Below are 18,865 nucleotides of genomic sequence, written 5' to 3'. Positions count from 1 at the left end.
GGAAGCTTTGAGCCATCACTTTAATGCTTTCAGGGATCTCTCTCTCAGCAATCTCCCCATAATTCATAATGTCTGTTGTGGTGATAATGAGTTGCTTTGTCTTGATACGTGAAAGATAAGACTGCCAGAGACCATCTGAGTCTGGCCCCAGCCCCTGTGATGGCAGCCAGCAGCAGATGCCCAAGCTCAGCTAACTCCCTGGAGCACAGGTGCCACACTCCCTTCCCACACAGTCCTGGTCATGTTCTCTCCAGCAAATCAAAGTCTGTGGGAAGAGACCAAAAGCCACAGATTAAAGGTGCTCTAAGAAAGGGAGAAGAAACTGGCATCTCCAGTATCTGTATTAATGAGAGAATGGTTTAATATTTATATAGATAATTAACTTCTGGTGGCAGGAAAAGGAGTTGTGTGCACACCTACTCCGTCTGGTCTCTGGCCTTTTTTGACAAAGAAAACCAAGAGCAGGGATCTTCCTATATTAGTTGATGGAAAGTCATCAAAAGAAAGATGACATGAAATGTGTTTTTTGTCCCAAAGTAAGAAGTCATGAATCTCATTTTTCTAGGTAGAGATAGGTTCTTCTTTTTTCTTTTTATTTTTTTTTTCCTTAAGTATCTAGTAAGTGGATGTTTCCAAAGTTCAATTTTTTTTTTTTTTTTTTTTAACTGCAGTGAAGGCACTGAGCATTCTGGAACGTCACAAGAAAATGAAAATTAAAATGCTGGTACAGTTGACTCATTCAGCTTAACAGGGAAATTCTCGTGTCATCTATGCCAGTTGTCTCTTTTCCTACAGCCTCCTGTTTCAGTAGACAGAAGTTATAGCTGGATGGGCTGCAAGTATTTCTTCAAATCCAGAATTGACTTAATTATCCTCTACAGAACATAAGATGAAGGCAAAAAGTTGCAGATCTCAGTTCTTTTTTCCTAAGACAAAGTCTGAAGCAATTAATGAGTTTATTGACAGCCAAAAATATAATGTTGTCAATAAGAAAGGTCTTTTATGTGCTCTAATTAGAGGAACTGTTCCCTTCAGGAAACTGGAGCTTTTAAAGCAGCACTAAGGAAAAAAAAAAGAAAAAAAGAAAGGGAAAAAAAAGAAATCTTAAAAAAAAAACTGTCAATGACACAGGCACAAAATATGGAATGAGGTTCTAAGGATCCAGAAAAATATTGTTTAACTTTTCATCTTAACATTGTAGGTATACAAGTCTCTTCTAAGCATTTTAAAAAAATACATTTATAAAATAAATAGGTATGGGTAATGCTTTTATTCACTTTGACAAGGGCTACCGACTCACAAATACACATCAGAAGACTTTTGCATTTTTCCCTCTGCTGAAAGAAGTCTTGGCTTCATGAGAGCAACACGAGCTCTTCAAAAGGAGCTGTAGTTTCAGCTGCTGAAACATTAGTGTGGGACTTCTATCCTTCTGGGATGTAGACTCTTCTTAATAGGAATGTATATAAAATTCAGTACTGTGAAAAAAAAACACTTAGAGGCAAAATGGGCCAAATGTGCTACTGCAGTAGCATGGGAAGAAAAGGCTATCAATTCTTTTGAAGGTTTAGAAGTATTTTTTCTGCCTGTCTTCGCTATGCTTGATGATGTTCTACTATTAAAATAGCAGTTTATATATGCTGTATATTAGTACACTGTTTTGTTCTTCTTTGCTTCAGGCACTGAAGGATAAAGAAGCTTGTCACATATTTTAAGTTCGGAATTGCTTAATAACAAAACACATTTTCAAAGAATTTCACAACCAGCCCCTTTGGGCAGCTACTCTTTGCAATTTAAATGAAGGTGCAGAAAGTTTCTTTTCCCCCTTAACAATAGTTTCACAAGTTTGGCATACATGTATTTTAGTGGTTAGTAGTATATTACAAAAAGAGATTAAAAATATCTGTTTCAGCCTCCCAGGCCAGGCAAGGGAAATTGAACTGTGGGGTGCCCAAATTAAGATGCTAAAATGGGTAAATTCTGCTTACCAGCATTTATCACAGACAGCACTACTGCCACTTTTCCTAAGGCAAATACCTTGTTAGCTATCACTTCAGTATAACCTTCTATCCATATTGTGAGACAAGTCCCACTTTAGTCTTTTTTCCTACTGATGTAAGACCAGATCATTGAGGTTCTGTTTTGAGGTTTTGGGCTTTGGTTTTTTTGCTGCTGGGGTTTTCTGGCTTGTTTGTTTTGATTTAAGTTCTACTTTTTTCCCCCAAACTTGCATTGCTGGGACAATTAAATATTTTACGACCCCTATGGCTAAATCTTGGAAACGACATTAGTTTGAATACATTTTAAAACCCAAGTTTGTGCCATAAGCTGCAGAAAGAAATCTTCTCTGCTTTCCATGAGATTGTGCCTCGTGGCTTTTTTAATACTGCAGTGTGAGTTGACCGGGTTATGAGACAAGAAGGAAGAGAAGCACAAAGGGTGGGTTTTGGAAAAAGGAGAAAAAAGTGAGGTGGCAAGGGCTCAGAGGTTATAAATGCCACCTAACCATGTGAAAAGCTTCAGACAGGATCTGTGCCATACTGGACACCAAAGTATTTGCAATGGAGAGAAACCTCTAACGAAAAATTGATTCTTGGGCAGAGATTTTGACGGAAGTTTTTGTCTCTATTAGGGCTTTTATAAAGGCATCCTTCCTACACATTCTCTGGTATTAATAAGCTCTGAGCTCCTGCTGCAACCCATCCTCTCAAGTTAGTTATAAGAAAACAAGGATCTTAAGTTCTTTACTGTCTCTTAAAACTTGTTGTAACGGATCCACAGTTGGTAAGTAATTGAACAGAATGAAAAAGCATAATCACACAAGCTCTCCTTGGGAAATTAAGCTGATATGAAGAAAAAATTCAATGGGAAATATTTCTAATGTAACTTACATTCACTGATGGACTTCAGAAGATCTCACACTACTTGCTCTCTGTACTTTCTGCAGTTTGCTCTCTGCTGTTAGGACACTTCAAAGCAGTGCAGGTTTAGATGTCGCATGATTCAAGGGTGCTGGTTAGATTTTCTCCAGAAGTCTTCACAGTCTCCCACCACTCATTGTCACCCTCATCTGCACCAATTCAAAAGCTTTTTAAATAAGACAGAGATAGTTATTTAATTTTTGTACTTTTGGGGTTTTCCCACCCTAAAATGCACATTGCTTTACTGATCTGATTTGAGCAAAGCCCTTAAAACAATAGCTTTTGCAAAAGTATGAAATATTGTTGAGTTATACTGGGGGTTATAACAAGTCCCTGAATATGGGGAAAGAATCAGGAGTCATTTGAAGCAATTATTCTGCCATATAAATTTTAACATGGAGCCATGACCCAGGATCCCTTATTGGAGCAATTCTACTTTGCCGCAGCATTTGATTATTCATAAAATCAGTAAAAGTGACTGGAGGCTGATGGTTTCAGTACTTCTGTGAGAAATGGGACATCCCTTTATTTTCCCAGCCTTAAGGAACAGTAATTTATGAGTAATGCATATACTTAATAACTCTTCATTTTGTAAATGCTGTTTAAGCTCCACAGCAAATTAGGATATTTCCAATTTTTCGTATAGTAGAAATGGCCAAACCAACTTATTATTTTGGATGCCTCAAAACCTAAGTCATCTCCTGCTCAGAGTGATTTTATTTAAAAACTTCAGCATATGAGCCAAACACATGCAATACAGGGGGTTGCTTGAGCACATATTCCCGAAAATATGCCATTTCAGCATTCACAAATGTGCTTGTTTTGCCTTTGCTCAGGAAAGGGTTATCTGACCCTTTCCTGCAGCCTGCTCAGTCAAGTCGACTCTGCATAAATAAGAAGGAAAGTTATGCATGAAGAAACTGAAATTAGATGAATAATTAGCATACACTTTATGCAAAAGCATGAAAAACTATTCCAAAATTTCTCTGCTTAACTAAAGTGTGAATTCATATTAAAATACTCTACACTGGAACATTGTCAGCAGGTCATAAAAAGCGCTTATCTACTTATTTATTAGGTCTAAGGTTTATCTGATGCGTTTCATCTTTTAACAAATGAGACATTTCTTTCCCTCTTAGTCATTTTAGGAGTGTTATTTAATTTGTGTGTTATTTCATTTAAGTGTATTCACTGTTTGTGAACAAACAGTAACAGGGAAATCCCAAAAGTTGCAAATAGGTACATTTTCACAGCATTGGTAATCAGTATTTTGAAGAGGCTTTCAAAATTTAGAAAAAAAGAGCAAATAAAAGAGAATTATGAGGTTTTGTGTCATTATGTTTTTATCAGGTTTTCTTAGTTTCATCAAAGGACAAAATAAACAGAAAAAAGAACTGATCTTTGAAGATCTAGTCTGATTGCAAAATTGTAATTTCACTGTTTCAGGCCATGACTACTTTAGCTGCCTGTGTTCATGCAGTAATAACCAGTATGTATTAAAACATTAACAGCATAATCTATTTTATTTTTTTAATGGAAACCGCTGGATTATGAGTATTTATTGCACAGTTGCATACCTAAGATTTCATTTGCTGGAGTTGTGTTTATGGCAGGGTAGGATTTACTTGGTAAAGCCCATGAAGCTTATAACGTGTATCTAAAAATAATCCAAATAGTATTCTGTTTTTTGGAAAGCAAACTGTGGAGTGCTCACATGTTGCACTTCCAGGAACTTTAATGGCAGTTGCTAACACTTGTGCCCAGAGCATTCGAATGATTATGCATGTTCACTGTATAAATACCTAAAATACAAAAAAAAGCATAGTTTCCAAATCCCTGTATTTCTATCTTTCAGATACTGCTCAGGCACATTTTGAAATAGTAATTATTTATACCATGATAGAAAGCCCCAGATCTATCATTCACTCATGGGGCTTAGGTCATTTCATGAAAGGCAAAAGTATAGTGCATTACTCTGTATGCATAATGTAGAGCATATTTATATTTAATGCTAACATTATTTTTCTATGAGGAGACTATTCATGAAGTATGCTTCCTTTTCAGAATGTTGTTTATGTTGTATGGATTTTCATTTTGAGATGGAAAAAAGGCTTGTTTCCCAAGAAAATGTTGGCCACTTTTAAAAATCTTTCTTTCCTTCACTTCCATCTCTTCCTTTCTCTCCTTCCTTTCCTTTTTCCTTTTTAACAAAGGAATTGTTCACTGGTAATATAATAGCAATAGGTTATGTATAAGTTTTTTTTTCTGGACAAACTTCTCAAGCAGTACCAACCAATATAATCTGGCTTTGATAGCGAGGTTGAGATTAGATCAAAAAATACACTACTATTTTTGCAATCCAATGAATACCTACATTAATTTTAATGTTAAAATAATTCATCCTATAGCAATATTAGAATCTCATTAATCCACACTAATTAGTGGAAGCCTTGTATTTAGGCTGGCTTTAGGTCACTTCATGTAGTCACATCAGGTATGTCAGAGGAGGAGTGAGCCACTCTATGTAGGAAATCACCTGAGGATAAAAGCACAGAGGCACATTTATCTCAGTGTATTGTGAGGATTTTTATCTGTAATGTTTATTAAAGCTCACAGAGGACATGCGTTGTAAGTCTGGCTATTGAGCTAAGGCTGTGCACTTCAGTCAGCTTTTCAAAAATGCCTCTAGATAAAGTTCTGTGCTAACCCTTCTCTGGATTATACTCTGCATCAGGAAGTATATCATCCCTTAAAATATCTCAGTTTATTCTTCAGTGTTACTGGCACCATAGCAGCAGGAGACAGTTTTTAGTGGGAAAACATGTTCATGCTGTTCCTGTCCCAGAGCATCTCCTGCAGGTCACACACAGGCCTTGGGGACATGGGTGGTCCTCAGAGTCCAAATGTGTCCTGCCCTTTTGCTGCAGGAAGGACCTTTACTCAACATTGCCACAGGCACCGCAAAAGGAGGAATTTCCTAGATGGCTCAAGCAGACTGACATTCCTGCGGCAAGCTGTCACCTTCCATCTTCTCAAGCGAGCAGCCACCTCTTCCTTGCTCCACTCAGAAAACAAAGCCCCTGCAAGGCAGGGCAGAGGAGGGCTGAATGCTCCAAGCTCTTGCTTTGGGAAGGCAATGCTTCAGTAGTCTTGCTTTGCCCTGTTAAGTTGCTGGTGCACAGGATTTGGGGTCAGATTTAATGACCAAAGTGGAGCCAATGTCCCGCTGGACTGATTATGTGTACTCAGCGTGGTGCTACCACCAGCAGCAGCATGCCAGGAGGATGTGGAGGTGGAAGAGGATGCAGGATAGATGACTTTATAAAGTGTTTCTAGCTTTTTTGAGGCCTAATAGCTACTATTTGCCATCATGTCCACAGAAATGCTATGGCCACGTTCCCCAAAGTCCTCATGGCAGCCAGGAAAGTGTGGGAGCTAGGAAAGCCAGCAGTAATTGATAAAGTCATGCCTGATGATTCCAGTGACTGTTAAGAGCAGAACTGAATCTGTAACAGTGGTGATACCACTCTGTGCTCCAGCAAGCCTGAAAGTGTAGTTGCAGAATGCCCTTGAAGCAGTGAGAGTGGACTGATTGCAGCATACAGTACATGCTAATAACACCTTCATAGCAGAGGCGTTTTCATTATAATAGGAACTATACCATGATCCTCAGATTGAATTTTTACCTTCTTCTGCATTTATCTGTTGAGTCAACGGTCACAGGTTACTGGTTCATTGTAAAAAGCTCTGAAGAATTACTGACACCAAAGTAGTGCCATTTCCCATGACTGTCTCTTTGCAACTTCTGTGACACATTGGGCAACAGAACAGGCAAATGACCAGCACAGGATGCTGGAATCTGACAGTATTCCCAGTGCCCTGCACAGAGTTGGGAAAAGGAACCTGCTAATGCACTCTGCCACTAGAAAATGTGCAGATGATACTGAGTTGTGGGGGAGTGTTGATCTGTTGGAGGGTAGGAGTGCTCTGCAGAGGGACATGGACAGGCTGGATCAATGGGCCAAATGCAACATGAGGTTTAACAACACCAAAGTGCAAGCTGGCCCAGAGGAGGTTTAAGTTGGACATTGGGAAGAAGTTCTTCACAGAAAAAGTGATTGGGCATTGGGATGGGCTGGCCAGGGAGGTGGTGGAGTCACCATCGCTGGAGGTGTTTAAGAAGCGACTGGATGCGGCACTCAGTGCCGTGGTTTAGTTGATAAGGTGGTGTTACTTCATTGGCTGGGCTTGATGATCTCAAAGATCTTTTCCATCCTAGCTGACTCTGATTCTCTGATATCTATTACACGTTGCTCACATTGAGTGTTAATCAAGTGTTTGTAGTGAATTCACAGACTGATGCTTGAGTCTGAATGATGAGCTTTCAGGTTGCCTGAAAACTTTGTCTCACCAAATCCATGCAGACTCAGCCATGTGCAGAGGAACTTGGCACATCTGCACTTTGTCTGCCTCTCTATTTCTGGTGCAAGAGGTGAGGAATGAGAGGAAGAGAACATATAAGGGTTGCCTACTGAGAATCAATTCTATAAATTATGTATTATGCAGACACTACTCTGCTGATGCTAGCCGATCCCCAATTCTCACTTCCTTGTTTTTCCTTCTATAAATAGCTATGGCCAGGTTTTCAGTTGTAAAATGACGAGGACAAAGCTAGAAACCTTTTCCATTTAATAACCTCTGCCAAAGAAGAATAAGGTAATATTTTTCATAACTGTGATGTCCTCAGGGTTTTAACAATCTGGGAATACAAGCAGCACTGTGTTGTTGATAAGATACTGGGAGTAAAAGTGGGAATAACCATGCTGAATATTAAAGAGGGAAATGTCCTATTTTCAGGATGATCAGTATAGAAACTTGGTATTGTGAATTTTCCGGACTTTTTTTTGTCTGTGTAGGAACACTTTTGCTTTTTGTCTCTCCCTCTAGATCCAAATGCTTTGGCTGGACAGACCGGACCTGACCACGCTCTTATAGGAGGAATAGTGGCTGTAGTTGTCTTTGTAACATTATGTTCTATAATTCTCCTTGGTCGATATCTGGCAAGACATAAAGGTAGGACAATTTAGTGGAAGTTCGGTCACTTCTGGAAGCATGGCATGATTTCACCTGGGGGTGCCATTCCCTTTCACTTTCCCTGCTCTGCTAAATGATTCGAACAAAAAAATCTTAGTTCTCAGTCCAGTTGAAAGAGAAGTCCCTGTGAATTTTAATCAGTTTTCTGGTGGGCTGGCTAAGGCAAAGGACATGGAGTTAGTTAAATGCACAGGGTCATCCTACAAGTCAGTGATTTAGAGAGACCAAGGGGTAAGATTGGCCCTTGGTTTTGGCTCTTAACTCCTGATATTTGATTGCAGTTCTCATCATGCTCTCATAGTTTTAGCTACCATATCAATTCAGCAGAATATATATGTATTGAATGAACAAGCTTTTTCATTTTAATGGATTAGGCTAATATTTTAAGTATATATTTAAAAGATAATATTAGAAGCTGGTGGTGAGTTTTCACATCAGTTTATCAATGGTCCCACTGGAATAAGGGGTTCATTCCTGGGGCTAGCTTTACTTATTGTGTGGTTTTACCTTAATAATTCTGGTCCCTTCGTTTTCAGTCCCCTCTGCCACTAAAGATAACAGGAATGGAGTGACACTGACTTCTGACTTCCCTATGATTTCATTTGGACCTAGTTAGCTGCAAAATCATGCCTTGAGATTTAACCTCTGTGTGGCTTGTAGACCTATTGCTAAAACTCAGTTGATCCCCTGATCACACCCCTCAAAAAAAAAAAAAAAAGAGAGGATGAGTGTTGGTATTAATTCAGTAAGTCTCATTTTAGATAGGGTAATCATATACCTAGCAAACATAAATTGATAAAAACATCAATTTGATTGGACTACAGGGGAGAAAATCAGGATTTTTTTTAATGAGCCAGTGAAAGTGTCTCTCTTTTGTTTAATTTTCCTGAATGAATAGTTGTACATCTTATGCCAGCATAAGTAATGCTTTTCACAAAGGGAAATTTGGCTATTGTACACATTTCTTTTTATTCATATCCAGGGCATAAAAATAGCTGTGACCGTATAAAGTGAGTTGGTTCAGTTAATAAAACTGCCTCAATTTCATAAATCTTGGAACCTACTATGATACAATTCTGTAAAATTAAAGCATAGATATGATCAAGAAAAAACAGAAATACAAATGAGTGGCCATTAAAAAGAATAAAAAGCATGTTTATGAATATCTAAGTTTTTTAAATTGCTTTGTTTTTGATGGATAGCTATTTCATGAAATAACCAAGATTTAACTGAAAAATATATTGCCTATTACTGCAGTTTGATAAAGTGAAGTTTTATTAAAATATTTATTTAATTTGTTGTGGATCTACTAGAGTTTGTATATGTGCCTTTATCAGTGTATCAGTGTAAATATTTCTTCAGCAGATTAGAAAGTTGAGCATACCTTCATGACATATACTAAAAACTGTGTAAAAATATTTTTCACTCATTAAAAAAATGGAACATTGTTTGAAATGTACTACCTATAATGCAGAGTAAAAAAAAAAAACCCTAATCTTTTTTCTCTTTTTTTCTTTTCTCTTGTACTGATTCCTACAGGAACATATTTAACAAATGAAGCAAAAGGAGCTGAAGATGCACCTGATGCCGACACAGCCATTATCAATGCAGAAGGCAGCCAAGTCAATGCAGAGGAGAAAAAAGAGTATTTCATTTAGATGCAGAGCTAGAATCTTGGAGTTTTACTTATCAGGCTGACTGCTGGAGAAAACTGGCTATCATTTCTCAGAATTCATTTCTGCCATCTTCTGCTATCTTTATTAACTCGCATAACTGCTATAAGTAGCCAGTTTATGCCAACAATCAGCTGTTGACATCATCATTCTATAATTACAGTATCATGCGTAAAGCAGGACATTTCTTATTGCCTAAAAATCATATCCACTGCTCTCTTAACATACAGTGCTTGAATATACAGCCTTAACAATGTTAATCATCATCCTAATCCAAGTTTTCTACATATTTAAGTGTTACGCAGCTTTCTTTTCCAGTTTTCTTTTATCATGTCCCTACTAGTATGTCATAGAACAAAATTCATAACAAGTACTATTAGGTAAGGTCCTAATTTACTTACAGAAAATGTTAAGTCTAAGAGGTTTACAAAGAATATTTTGTATGTCTATCTATAATTCAAAAAGCAACTTGTTTTTGAAACATACGCCCTTGGAAACACAAATGGAAATCTGTTCAGTATAGTTTCCTGTATGCTTGGATTTGGTGGAAAAAAAATCAGCCCAGTGAATTTTTTGTTTGGTTTTGCTTTGTTTTGTTATGATTTAAGTGGTACCTTGACAACTGTGCCATGTTTCAGTGGTGAAAACATGCTGAATAGCTATACAGATTCTGCAAAGTTAGGTAATAGAGCTTCTTTTGAAACAATTTGTCCTGCCCTTTTACTTGCTTTTGGGATCACAAAGATTAGAGAATTTTCTGAGTAATTTATGGTTTTATAATTTATTTGCTAAACATGAACTCACCTGCCTACTCAAATTTGATGTATTCATGGGGCACAATTGCAAGGCATTTTAGTATCTGTATATAGTGCATATAATAAATTCAGTTAAACTTTATTTGATACATATTCAACTTTTTTGGCAGTAGCTAAGTCAGTCACAAGTAAGCATTTTCTAATGTCCATTATATCCCTTTAGATATGACTCAAGTCAATATTCTGAGTAGATAACATGTATTAGTATTTTTTTGTCTGTATGTCCTAGCACTGTTCAGCAGCAAACTTTTCTAGTTCTTGTTAATTTTTTCTTTGTTATACAATGGAAGCACAATGTTATATGGAAAGGTAGTTTTAAGCTAACAACCAGTGCACAGCCTCAGGTTTTAAATTACAACCACATTTGATTACTATCCTTAAAAAGTACTATTGAGTTGCAAAAATTCTCAATTTTTAATTTGGCAGTTCCAGAGCTGCTTCTCTATGTTGGTTTGCCAAAAGAAAAAAAAAACCTAAAAAAAAGAAAAAAAAAAGAAAAAAAAAGAAAAAAAAATGAAAAAATAGAAGTGTTAAAACAAAAGATATATGTTTTGTGTATACAGTAAATGGACTAATTCTTTATATTAAATTCCTGTCTATGCATTTTGTGAGGTACAAACTTATGTCACCGTGAATGATAGAGAATTCCTGCCATGCTTTTAGCTCCACAGTGAAAGTCTCTGTTTGGATTATTTCTGAAATTTTTTTGTGTAATTGACAGCTGAAAAATCACATGCTCTTAAATATGACAACAAAACACTGTAAGCCCGTTGGCTTATTTCCTCTTCCAATGAAAAGAAAAGGTTGCCATAACAGGTCTTGGAAAAGATTCTACACTGGAGAACGCAAGTTAGTCTAGTTGGAGCTCGCTTCGCTCCTGTGTTTTGCACCTTTGACAAAAGAAGTGTTTCTCTCTGGTTGATGTATTTGTGAAGCATAAAAGCATGATGGTCTGCTGTAAAGGACTTTCTCCTGGGATTTTATTTTTGTGTGGGGAAGGGAGAATTTGGAGTACGACATCATGTGGTATGGTAAAATGGAAGATAAAGGTGCTGTGACAGATTATTTATCAGAAGAATATAAACCTTTTAAGGACAATATTAGAGTATTTTAATTGTTTTTGTTGAAGCATTTATCTTGTTAATTTCTAAGAAAAAAGGGTGACGTCAATCAAAGCAGCACTTTTTTTCAAAATATACAGACATAAATAATATGATGTGGTTGAGTGTTAACATAATAAATCATATACAGTATGACATTTTAAAGAAATAAGTCTGCATTGATGTGATTGCATGCTTGTTTTTACAGTTCACTCCATACTCATCTGTGGAAAAATGCAATAATATGTTAATATAATATGGTAGTTTGAGAGAACCAGGTAGGTGCTACTAGACACATTGAAAACTAGTATAGGTTTACAAGATATTCATGTCTTTTAAAACATACACATGTAAAAGGCTGGCAAAGGAAGTCATTCAGTTTAATACCAAAAATATGGGTTCTTGTCGCAGCAGTTAGTTACATTAGCTATAGTACAGTATCAAAGTTTTATTTCAGGACCTGGGGCCCAGTTCAACTAAGCTTTTAAGCACGTAGTCAGCTTCAGGCGTCAGAGAAGTTCCCTTGGAGTATAAGGCACTGTTCATATGCTTAAAAACTAAGTGCTTCCCTGGATGAGGGCCTTATTTGCTCAAGTGGAATTCCCCACCAGCATGGTGTTTACGCCTTTCTTCTTTCTTCCTAACTCCAGCTCGCTTGAATAGTAGGGTTGTTACTTGAACCATTACCCAGCCAAGGTCAGGTAGGACCTTCAAAAGCAGGATTGGCCTTGTGGTAACCATTTCAAGCCATATTCTCCAGTGGCATAGAAACAGCATTTCAACTTGGCAAAAAACCAGATATAAATTGTACTGTTAAAATAGGGATTTTTTTTTTTTTCATTGGCTTTCAATTAAAACTCCTCACATGCACTCATTTTTAACCCATTTGATTTTCCATTATCTTGCACCTGGTGATGTCCCTTGCAGCTGTGCACAGCAGGTGTGAAAAGCCCCACACAGAGCGTTCTACCTGGATAGCACTTTGCAGGCCTGTCTGGTCTTCACAGGTTCAAATTTCTACACTGGGTGTAAAGAGGCATCCCTCTTTTTTTGTAAGCAGAGTCATGGCTCAGCACTAATGACATTAAGTAGGCTAAAAGCCAGTTGTCCATTCCCTTTGCCCAAGTTCCCATTCTGGAACAAAAAAGTTTTTATTATGGTGCGAGGTACCTAGCGTGTGTGTAAAATGGAGGCTCTGAATGGGAACCACCTTCGCTAAAATGTATGTGACATCCTCTCCCTCACTCACTTGCAGAGTAGTTTTCTCCAGACCAGGTAGCTAGTTTCTGCCAGTGTACTGTTTACAGTGTCGATTGCTGATTATTTTTAAACTTTTTGATGTAGATTTTTTTTTTTTTTTTTTAATGCTTCAAGAACATTCTCATGATTTGAACAAGAAAGCGGTGCATCAGAAGACAAGGGATGCATCATCCCACTCTTTTAGTGTCATCTGACAAACCAAGAGACATTTTAAGGAACCTGATGTTTAACTTGAGGCTCAGAGTTTAAGCTAGAACACTTCAAAAAGTTTCCACAGTACTTAAGGATGGTTCGTCTTGCACTGAGACTCCCTCTCTAAAGGAACACATGAAGAAAACCAACTTTTTCTGAGTGAGGCATGAAAGTTAACATCTTGTGTGTTTTCATTGCAGTATAATATATATATAAATATATATATATATAGCTATTTCAATGAAAAGAAAGGACAGAATCATCTGTAATTATGTAATTCATGATTGTAACAGCACTGAAGTTACCATGTACGCACATGTACAGTAGCTCTTTCAACAGTTACAGTGTAGTTACATGTAATTCCCTGTAACATAGCAGTTCTAGTGTAATTTAGTGCCACTTATTGTAAAGTGTTACCAAAAGGAAAATGGACTTCTTACCTTTAGAATTCCATTCAAATTAAAGGTAAGTTTATTAAATTAGCATCATGAAATCTGATATTGCGTTTCTTAATTAAGGAGGTGATTTAAAACTTTCATGTTCACACTGCAGCTTCCCCCACCACTTACCCAGACTCCTCAAATGTCTAATCTCTACACTCCTAGGAACTGGTAATCTGTGATGAACATACCAAAAAGCCCAGCTACTCAAACTCTAATTGAACAAGCTCTCTAATAAAGAAAAAAAGCAACGACAAAAATGATGAGTAATGCTTTTTATTAAGTGGCACAAAGTACACACTAAAAACTATGCAAAAATATAGGTAAATACAGTGTACTTACATGTAAGTATCTTGTACTTGCTGTGTATGGATATTGGAAAACCGTGTAATTATAATATGCATTTTGATTATTTCAAGCAGGGAGTGACCCCTAACAGTCACAAGGGAAAAGTGGAAGGTACATGTACAAGCAGTGGATATCCTAATGCAATATGTGTAATTCCTCTACCTGCAATGACAACTAATTTTTAAAATGCTTATACTGCTCCTCATTCTCACCAGCTTTGCTTTCCATTTCTTGGAGCACCATTAAATACCACTGAAACACCTTTAGGCAAAGTAAGACACTGACTCCTCTAACGGCTTTGCTGCCAGCACTCTGAATGTCTGGCAACACTGTTCTGTAATCTTATTTCTGGCTCAACAGCACAAGTTTCATCTTTTTTTCTGTCCTCAAGGGAGCCTAGTATGTTAAGATGCTGAAATATGCTGCCATATGCCCTGGTATTTTTAGCATGAACAACAGAGAGAAAGAGAGAGAGAGAGAGAGAGAGAGAGAGAGAGAGCTGCATTCTTCTGACCCCTATTTTGCTGAATCACCTCACCTGGAATTTCCACTACTTGCTCAGTAACACCAGGTAATCTTAAATTGTAAGTACAAAATGCTTCCATTACAGTACAGAGGATGCCTTTAATGATAAAAGCTAATTTTTGTAAACATAAAGTTTTGTATTATAGATCTTTTTACTTCTTGACACTTTTCCATCCTGCCCTTCCAGAAGAAATGCACCGAAAGACAGATAACATAGAATAGCAAAAGAAGACAAGAATTTTGTAAGCCTTCTTGTGGTTGCCATTGCTATCACCCTCCTTTGTGCCCTGTGTAACAGGCAAATAAATGTACTTAGCAACTGCCATTAGCATTATTCCACACTATACTATTCCTAGAATATGACATCTACCTCTTAGTCTAAATACTAATGCTATTTGTATGCATTTTAAATACTATTGAAACTTTGCTTTAGTCTTGAAATGAGATTACTTTTTTTTTTTTTTTTTTCTGTTAAAAATAGGTAAAAGTGTTGCCTGGGTTCGTAATTCTTGCCCTGTATAGTTTTAGCTTTTAACAGGGCATAAGGACACAGCCTCAGCTGGTATAAATCAGCTTCACTCTGTTGCCTTAAATGGGGCCAATTTACACTGGCTGGGGATTCATCCCAAAAAGCTTAAAAATAAACTGCTATAACACATCAATATTTAGTCAGCCCTAGATAATGATGTGCAATCCAACTGCAACACAATTCTTCCTAGTAAGGCATGCACGTATGAAGAGAAACTTTAAAAAGCACATGCAAGCTTTTGAATTAAATATGCAGTATCAATACTGTTGAGATATCCTGACTTGTTCTCCTACTTATTTAAATGTAATATTGCCAGGGCATGTTTACATTAAAAACACTCAATGCATGGGGAGCAGAGAAGGACTATTGCAAACAGCAGGAGAAAATTAAATTAATAGAGAAGCCTTTGATGTCAACAGAACAGACTAGAAACTCTTTTGAGAGTAGGACTTCCTACAGGGTTTTTCAGGGTGGACCTAGGGCCTCTAAAACACATGGGAGTTGTTTACTTGGCATTAATAGAAGCTAGCACGGTTCCTTCTTGCTATCAAGGAATCTTACCCAGCACTCTGCACTTCTTTTAACTCAGGAGAAAATAAGGGTACAAACATGGTTGAACAGCACACTTCTGTATCACTCCACATCCTCAGGATGCTCCAAGCCTTGTGCGCTTCCAGCAGCCCTTATGGGAATTCTTCCAGCATCTAGGAATCATCCTGTTGCCAAGCTGTCTTCATCTTCTTCAGCAATGTTTAATGTACTCACAATCAAACAGAAGGTGTGAAGCCAATTTGATGGGTCTACAGTTCTGGGGGCTTCCAGAGCCTTGCAGTAGATGGGAAAAAAAAAAAATAAAATTAAAAAAATTCTTCATGGCTTCTGTGTTTACTGTAGGTCTGCCCTCCACGTCCTGTGTCTTATGTCATTTATTCTCTGCTGGGCTAAAAGCAGCGGTCTAATTGGAAAGGAGGTAGGAAAAGTATCTCCTCTAAAAGGAGCAGTCTGTGCTAGTATTAAAGAAAAGTTCAAGGGTTTTTGTTTCTTCACTTTTTTAAGATTTCAGGTGCAAAGCCAAGCCTGTTGGAGTCAGCACTTTAGCACTTTCCCTGTGTTCAGGGTCAAGCCAGCAGTGTTTCATGTGTGAGCTCTGATCTCATGTTTCAGCACACACTACAGACAGCCTTAGCCTGCCCCTATGCATAGTGCTGAAAATCACCAATGCTATTTTCTTCTAAATATACTGATTTTCTCAGTCTTGTTCTAAAATGAAATACTGAAGAGTTTTTATAATAGGTTTAAAGGGAAGGGTTTTAAAGTAGTAACTTGTAAAGAAAATCGTAAGGATGATCATCAACTCTTTATGTTGATTATAAAGAGGAGGATAGTCTTTAATTGCTAGGCTGATTTCTTTATCATTTCCTCTTTCTCTCCTTTCTATGCATATTGAGTAATGTTAGTAAATATGCAGTTGCACATGTCCTTTTTCAGTGAGTGCACATTTGCTTATACCCCTATATAGCTGTCATAGAAATATGCAAATATAACCTACAGTCATCTGCTTATGCCAAAACAGTGAGCCAAGGGAGTGAACTCATGGATTACTGGATTCATATATGTCCTGCTTCCATCAAAATTGAGTACAGTATGCCTATTGATTTCAAAAGAACAAGGCTCAAGTCCTTAATGCACATGTTTGAGTTGCTATTTAGCTCTTTTTCAAAAGAATTATAAAGCAATCCTTGTGCATCCTTTACATTTAGCCCAGATATTTTATAACTACAAAACCCCTTCAGTTCAGCAGGAAGTTTCCTAGAATAAATAATAAGGCATAATTTGTGAAGGGACTATAACAACTTCATCTATTCATGGTCAGTGTAAGTGTATTCTCCTAGGAACTCTGGTGTACTTTGCTCTTACACTGGCAGTTTATGGCCCTGAGAAGGATATATTTGAATGGTTCAGAAATACAACCACTAACCTGTAAAAAAAAAAAAATCCATGGGAATTAAACATATTGCACTGATGATAAGACACATCAATTTTATTTTATTTCCTCATTAGTAACTTTAAGCAGACAAAATGCATATTGTAATGTTGGGTACATGACACTTGCATGTTGCTATGCCTATATACTTACAAAGTATTCAATGTGTACTTGGTGGCGCTTAAAAATGTCATGTACAATTCTTCTAAACATTCTTACAGGGTTCCCATTTGCACTTCATCTTTCAGAAAAGTCTTGTCAGAAAATTGTCTGATGAATATTATTGAAAAAAAAATAAAATTTCAATTTTAGTTATCTGTTGGACATTTCTGAATTGTCTATTCATTTTACTTATTATCCGGTGCTTGCCAGTTTGGCAGTGGAGTTGATTTAGACCAGTGGCTGTACATGCAGAGAGTTCACTGAGCAGATTTTGCTGTTTCCAGTAGAATTGTTTCAGTCATACTCTTCTTGAAATATTAATTCTGAGATTCTAAACATTAATCCAAGGAAATAATCTTTGAGACAGAATTGCAAACTCTATTCTTTTGATTTGATGTTTATATGCTATTTATTGTGTATTGCTTTATAGTTTCTTCTGACTGACAAAGTAAGAGCTGTTGGATGCTGTCCTCACTGTAGGAGAAATTCACCCTTATGAAGAGGTCAAGTGATGAAAAAGCATTTAAGCCTGTGGGACTTAAATGGTGGATTAGTCCTCTTGAAGGAGCTGTAGAATTCATGCGAGGTTTTCTGCACCACTTACCATGTTTGAGTTGATGTTGTAAAGGGCAAGAAGGCCACCAGTCTCAAAGGGAGAGGGACAAATGTCAGAGGGAAGAGGAAATTCTGAGTGTGTCTGTGTTTATGAAAAAGAAACCAGTCCCAGATTGGTACCCCTGTGCAGAGGATTTACAGTGCTCTTGCATATCTCTGGTGGCAGAATTTTCCTGTGACCTAAACTAAGCACACATTGGACAAGTGCAGAGTCCTGTTGGATTCAGTGGATTTGTTCTTATATTGATTGCTTCTTTTCGCTAACCAAAATATGTCATCTTCAACAATTTTTCAAGTGCAATAAGAAGCTTTTTAAATATATCAACAGTGCAGGTTTTCACATTATCCTCAGTTGCATGCCCATGATTTTTATGGCAAAGTATGCTGGAAATCTACAGTGTACCCAAGCAAAATGACACAATCCAGAGAATGACACAGTCCAGCAAATGATGAAATCCACCCCTGGATTAATAGTTTTCTGCATTCAAGCTGTAGTTTAGTACTGTCCTGGTTTCTGTCACCAGCCAAAAATTTACCCAGAGGTAACTGCACTTTGCTCTGTGCCTTTCCGTGGTTGAGAGTAGATTCTTACAGTTATCACTTTAACCTGGTATGTCACTCACATGGTTCCCTTAAAAAAATAGTCCTAAATCTGTAAATGCTGCTAACAGATTTTTTTCATCAGCAGCCAACAAAATACCTGCCCTCTTTCCCACTTTCCTTAGTAATAAATGATGAGAGTCCATTTTTCTGTGGGTTTTTGGTTTGATTTGGTTGGTGTTTGGTTTGGTTGATTTTTTGGTTTGGGGTTTTGTGGGGTTTTTTTTTGGTTGTCTGTTTTCAAAAGGGGAAACAAACAGGGTTTGTTTTAAACTATAAAGGCCCCCTGAAATTTCACTGAATACTGAGAATACTGAGAATAATTTCATTGAATACAGAGTCTCTGTACCATCTTGCCATGGTATTATGCACGTTTAACACTGATGTGTAAGAGGGGCTGCTTGCCCCTTTTAGCAATCAGGCACCTGCATGAAGATACACAGAGGTTTTCAAAAGCAGTGTTATAGAGTAACACTTGGCCCAGCCCTTTTGGTAAGTGTAAGGTAAAGGTAAAGTGCAATTAGTGAAATTCAGAGATAATTAAGTGGGGGTAATGAAGATGATTCCTTGCTTGACAAAGAGTCATAGTGTGTTGCCTTCTGGTCCT

The 18,865-nt window shown here is 37.3% G+C and overlaps 1 protein-coding gene across 3 annotated transcripts in view; it reads left to right on the top strand.

Moving 5' to 3' along the window:
- The window catches only part of CADM2 (cell adhesion molecule 2), a 1,080,208-nt gene extending 1,063,003 nt beyond the window's left edge, over window positions 1-17,205 (top strand). For all 3 annotated transcript variants that reach the window (XM_032096903.1, XM_032096885.1, XM_032096894.1), the window contains 2 exons: window positions 7,869-7,994; window positions 9,555-17,205. In XM_032096903.1, coding sequence (XP_031952794.1) covers window positions 7,869-7,994; window positions 9,555-9,673 — 245 coding nt within the window. In that variant the 3' untranslated portion in view covers window positions 9,674-17,205. The remainder of the gene's footprint in view (window positions 1-7,868; window positions 7,995-9,554) is intronic.
- Window positions 17,206-18,865: the final 1,660 nt, after the last annotated feature.

Source organism: Corvus moneduloides, chromosome 2 (assembly GCF_009650955.1).
Source record: "Corvus moneduloides isolate bCorMon1 chromosome 2, bCorMon1.pri, whole genome shotgun sequence".
In the NCBI taxonomy this organism is placed as follows: domain Eukaryota; kingdom Metazoa; phylum Chordata; class Aves; order Passeriformes; family Corvidae; genus Corvus; species Corvus moneduloides.
The sequence above is the reverse complement of the archived record's forward strand: the minus strand, read 5'-3'. Positions and strand labels throughout refer to the sequence as shown.